General features: G+C 45.0%; 1 protein-coding gene across 1 annotated transcript in view; it reads right to left on the minus strand.

The window, feature by feature from the left end:
• Positions 1-2706: 2706 nt before the first annotated feature.
• T265_15372 (hypothetical protein) overlaps positions 2707-5870 on the minus strand; it is a gene marked incomplete at both ends in the record, with an annotated part of 15129 nt that continues 11965 nt past the window's right edge. Inside the window, 2 exons of the mRNA XM_009177777.1 lie at positions 2707-2844; positions 5607-5696. Of these exons, the coding sequence (XP_009176041.1) occupies positions 2707-2844; positions 5607-5696 (228 nt within the window). The remainder of the gene's footprint in view (positions 2845-5606; positions 5697-5870) is intronic.

Here is a 5870-nt window from a genome sequence, read left to right on the forward strand (position 1 = left end):
GCTGGTCTTGGACATTTCAAAACGACTGTGGACCCTCAAATTTCCTTTTCACACTTCACTACTGAATAAAACTATTTCCGAAACATTTTCATAAGGGAAGCTACTCACAAGGTTGCTGAAAACTCTTCGACAGCCCACGACCGGTTTCGTCTGTCTTGGGGCTCATCAGGTGGGCGCGGTCTTCGAGTTTCCGTCNAATCACGAGACACTCCTTTGGAAGGAATGACCCCAACCCACACCACCGAGCCACCATTCCGCTAGCGGTCGTTTGGTGACACGTCTCTGCGCCGGTCACTGACAGGCTTGTGCACTTGTTGACGCTACGGATGTGAACAGATGAGGTCTGTTGTATAACTTTGCTTACCATTTTGTAAAATGTACCATAGACTGTCAAATGCAATAGTTTCTTTCGATGTTCGGGACTGCCGAACCAACGTGCCACCCAACAGATAGTAACATTCGTTTTGATTTCTAGAAAGGTGCAAGCCAAGCAGAGCACGAACTCATGGCCACTGGGTGAAAAGAAGCCGTCTCCAAGAGGGAGGTTATAAAGGTGTTAGTGAGGACTATATGCGGTGAGCATGTCTGGTGAAAGGAGTAAAGGTCACTAAGTGCTCGTTCACCCTGGGTGCATATCACGGATTGAGGGATGGTTGGCGCAGATCGACCATTCTAATCAGTCTCCTTGCTTGAGTGTGATGGGTGAAGCATATAGATTATCGAAATTTAGGGAAGGGATATTAGTTTTTTCTATCCTCATCATGTACAGCAGGATTACCAGTCTTATGGTTCCGATATGAACATCAAGCACTCGTTGACTTTTAATCGTGCGCCTGCCACGTGATCTACGCGTCATTTTGTTTTCAGTTCTCCTTGAGTGGATGGGAACAGTGGGTAGGTAAGTTGTGTCCCACGTGGTCTATGTGAACTAGCTTTACTAAGTGCGGTTCATAGGAGGCGACAAGATCCCACAATTTGAAGTTTGTACCGTTTTCTCCTCACAGAATAGTATTTATTCTGTGAATGACGATAAACCCCATTTGAACAAATTGATTTTTGGAGTTTTGCGCGTCATTCGTGATTGCTGGCCACCATTGGGTCAGTTTTTGAGGTTGCTGGTCAACGAAATGTTGACACTATACGCTGTACCGCAGAGACAACGCGTCACCAAGCGGTAGGTCTACTTGCCTGTCGCCCCCTTGTGAGCAATCTGACCTGTAAACCCTTTGTGTAGGTTGATCGAATTTGTTCATATGCGTCACCGAGTGAATAGTAATCGAATTTACCTCAAGCAGGTGTTGTCGGGTTGTCATCACAGAGTCCACACATGTGGTCCACGAGATAGGCTATCCTTGTTCTCGTACACTTAGGTCACCCTGTAGTTCAAAACTATGCATTAGGTTTTACGCATGTAGTTTATCCTACCTTGAACTTGGAGGGCTGTGTAACGACTATTCGCTAACCAGCGCTTAAACTATTTGCTGCCCCCCTAAGTCATGCAACCTGATAAAATCAAGGGATACGCACCTGGTCGGTGATGTAGCAAAAACCCACATTGCTAATCAGAGAAATCCGCCTCAATCTCAGCTGGTTTGTTCACATACTACGCCAAGCTTTTACAAAAAATGAAAAAGAATGTGAAAATATCTTCCCGGTTCTCGATGATACAACGTATGACAAGTGACTAGCTAATCGTGGACGATTCAAAACGATTGTGCACCCTCAAATTTCCCATTCACACTTCACTACTGAATAAAACTATTTCCGAAATTTTCATAAGGGAAACTACTCACAAGGTTGCTGAAAATTCGTCGACAGCCCACGACCGGTTTCGCCCTTCTTGGGGGTCATCAGGTAGGCGCAGTCCCCGAGTTTCCATCAACCCTATGTTCCACTTGAACCCAAATTGGACTGTTTTCGAGAAATACACTCATTTGAAAATCAATATGGTTTTCACGAGATGATATTCTATAACCGAAACTGTTTAGCTCCGCAAGCTAAGGCGGATTTTCCGGCATGTGAGCGTGAATAGAGCTAAGCAGACTTACAATCAGTCTTCCCGTTAGTATGTCTGAAAACTGCAATCTCTAACGTGGGGGATAGGCAAAGTTAAATGAAAGTTAGTGCGTACGTCAATCTCACACAAATCAATAACTAACCTCCAAAGTTCATCATCATCATCATCATCGTCGTTTAGTTGTAGCACCCTATCGGTGCCTAACTGCCATGCCACCAAAAGGAAGCACGAGGGCTGGGATACTGTCAGTTTGCCCAAGCCTATACAGGGGACGTCGAGAGGCAGAGGTCGGGTTCAAACCACAGACCTGGGCAGCGAAACCGCTCTCTAACCACTTGAGCCACCTCGCCCCACCCTCAAAGTTCACATTAAATCGCTTGCGGCGATACGCTTTGTGCTGATTCAAACAAAACGAATTCAGAAGCTCTAGGTTATCACAAATCATGGATGCAATCGTATCAGCCCGAAAAACGTTACAAACGCGTGTTCATCTCTCACTAATCCATATGACCCCGTTGTGTTTTGCACCGATTTCAACCAAGCAGTCCGAATCGCAGAACTACCGTTATTCGAATGACAGGTATGATTGTTAGAACATAGCCCAAACCAAAATGGATAAAGAAACGCAAGACGGCCGTGTTCACTGCGAACCAGACAACGAGCTTCGATGAAGAAATCCACACGTCAGATCAAGTAGTGGAAGACTTGGGTTCATTCGTACCCAGCTGCTCCAACAACGATGCCGTCTCTTCCGAGTGAATCTTGCACTTGGTGAAGTACTTTGTCTGGATGTTGACAAAAGCCTTCAGAGCTGCGAGATGTGTTTGCTGAAAAAATCGAATTGAGAGTATAGTTTTGTAGTTTAGCATCGAGAATTGGATTTCACATTGCTCAAGCCTAGATTAGATGTGAAAACGAGGTTGGTCGTGAAGTAGTCGTGACCACCTTGCCCTGTGTGTCAAACGTCTGCGGTTCAGTCACAGCATGACCAAGAATACATACCAGGAAAAACAAAACTCGAGTTCAAAGCTTCATAACCAACCAGAAAAATTGGACTGGAGTGGAAGGAGGACCGTTCGAACGAGAAGTGAGTGGATATGTGTGTGAGAGTTCCAGGTGTTTTGGACATTTGAGAACGCGCTCAAAGAAACGGACCAGCCAATAAGTTTCGTTCTTGTTGTGTAGTCACGTTAAAGTACATCTTGGTACAGCATGAACTGAGTTTTGGTGGCCGAAAAGTTGTTGCCAGAAGTTTGTTGTAGAATAGACCTGACCCTGAAAGACAGTCGTGACCAGACATGTGTGAAAAAACCTATTTGTCTTGCTGACGACCTTTGGGACACCATAATCACAGTTGAACTAGCGAGCCAACTGAACGAATCTGCCACCTCACGCTCTAGTTCCAGTGGCAATCAAGATAGCAGGGGAATTTTCTCTTGATGAGAAAAATATATGTATGCGAATTCGCCAATCTGTTGTCTGCTGACCTGCTGCAGTGCCTAATGCCAGAAAAAATCACAGAAAGGAACACAACGGCTGTGATCCGAACAAGCGAGTGGAAGGTGAGTGTGCGAAGCGTGAGTGAGAAGTGTGAGTGCGAAGCGTGAGTGAGAAGCGTGAGTGAGAAGCGTGAGTGAGAAGCGTGAGTGCGAAGCGTGAGTGAGAAGCGTGAGTGCGAAGCGTGAGTGAGAAGCGTGAGTGCGAAGCGTGAGTGAGAAGCGTGAGTGCGAAGCGTGAGTGAGAAGCGTGAGTGCGAAGCGTGAGTGAGAAGCGTGAGTGAGAAGCGTGAGTGCGAGCGAGTGCGAAAATACAACGTTCCCAAGATAGTTATTGGAAAGTCACGCTGACGCACGCGGTCTGACTTTGGTACGGGGCTGTGACGCGCTGCGTATTGCGGGGGCGTTGTCTGACCTTAATCAACCCTGACTCGCACTGTCTGGGTTTGATACAAGACTGTGATGCTTTGCCTGTTGAGGGCGCGTTGTCTGTCTGGTCGACATCTAGCAGGGCCGAGAGTCTCAGTAGGTTTCGGGCATTCGGTGGTTGCTTTCAGGACTATGACCTTCCTTATAGGACACTATTTAAATGGCCAATGAAAACTACCAGATGGAGTTTGGTTGGTTTCGCCTTTGCCGATGATAGCTAATCACACAGTTGATCCGCTGCTCATGCCCGAACGGTTAAGTGTTCACTTGCTAACCAAAAAACTGTGGGTTCGAAACTCCTTACAGAACTTTCATGAGATGCGCAATGCTGGTGATTCCTAGTAGGGTTGAAACATCTGTACGATGCTTCTATCCAGCATTCAGTGGCCTCACTGTTTGGATGGAATTCTCATTGATGATTATCAGGTTAGCTCAGTCTCGCGATTCCAGTCAACCGAACAGCAGATTGGATCTGTGTGAAGATATTTTTAGCGAATATACACTCATTTGCGGGAGACTCACCTGGAACCCGGCTGAATCTCTCGCTTATGTTGTTTCTAAGGAACAGAACGTGCTGCACCAGGCTGCCTCATGTTTCAGTTGCTACGATATTCGAGATATCGTGATTCAAATATGTAGACATCATAAACGAGAGATTCAGCTTGGTTCCAGGTGAGCATCTCGCAAAAATCAAATTAGTTTGCGAATGAGTGTATTTCGCCAATCTCGTACAATTTGGGGTTGGGTAGAGTATAAGGTTGGCGAAAGCTGAGGGACTGCAGCCACCTGATGAGCCCCAAGAGGGGTAAGGCCGGTTGTGGACTGTCGAAGACTTCTCAGAAACCTTATGAGTAGTATATTTCGTCTATTTGTTTTTAGCTTTTTTTTGCAGCATAACCAGCTGGAAATATTGTAAACAGTTTATCTCTGTGCATCTAAGTCACTGCTAACCGATTTTATTTGCAAAATAGTGTTTGTCTGCGCACAATCTCATGCTGATATTTGTTCAGACGAAACGCCTGAGGAAAATTCCGCAACTAGGCCCGTGTAACGAGCGCTAGAAAATCGAAAATGGTCGTTAGTCAATCTGTAAGTAGTGACATGGAAAAACTTTGACCAGTGTTTGGAAACCGAGCTCCAATCCAGCATAAACAGTTCTGTGTTTGTAACGAAAAGTACTTCCAAACGGCTTTTTGTCTGTCTGGAACAAGGTCTACCTAATTAACCCTGTTTGGTCTAACTTTTTCAATTTTTCTGTCCAAACCGTTTGTCGTTTTCAAATCGTTTTTATTGTTCGAACATCCCAGGTTCTTTTTATCGTTCTGATCTGGGACTAACTGTACTTGAACACAAACCTGTGGTAAGCTCCACCGGACAATGAGCATGTGAGAATCACGTGACTCAATCCATTTCACTGTTAGAGCCGTGCTGCAACGGGCTGCGTCATTAGTTAGGACATCGTTTTTTGCACTGAAAAGTCTCAAAGAAAACACTTTCCTGGAGATAAATTCGAATGTGCTTTCTGTGGAACGAATGACTTCATTGCCTTCCTCGATGTCATTTTACGGTGTTTATTTTGTGCCAGTAATAAATAGTGTAGTCCAAAGTGGACTACACGGGTTGCGAGATGGTTCATCCGCGTATCGGTGATTTACTCGACTCACCTGTACGCCTTTGAGCTCTGAAAGCTTAAATCGCAAAAATTCCAGTTGCTGCTCGTAAGTCAATCGTAATTTTTCCATTTTTTCGATTGCCTGAAATTTCAAAAAAGCACAAGTTTCTAATTTAAAGGCTCAGTGACAAATCTCTTCAAAAGAATGTCTCGAGCCTTAAAACCGTGCTGCGATTGGATATTTTGAAAAAAAAGTTGGATTGCGGCAGAAGGCTTCAACCTGACGTATATATATATATATATATATATATATATA

The sequence above is a fragment of the Opisthorchis viverrini genome (assembly GCF_000715545.1).
Source record: "Opisthorchis viverrini unplaced genomic scaffold opera_v5_455, whole genome shotgun sequence".
Lineage (NCBI taxonomy): Eukaryota > Metazoa > Platyhelminthes > Trematoda > Opisthorchiida > Opisthorchiidae > Opisthorchis > Opisthorchis viverrini.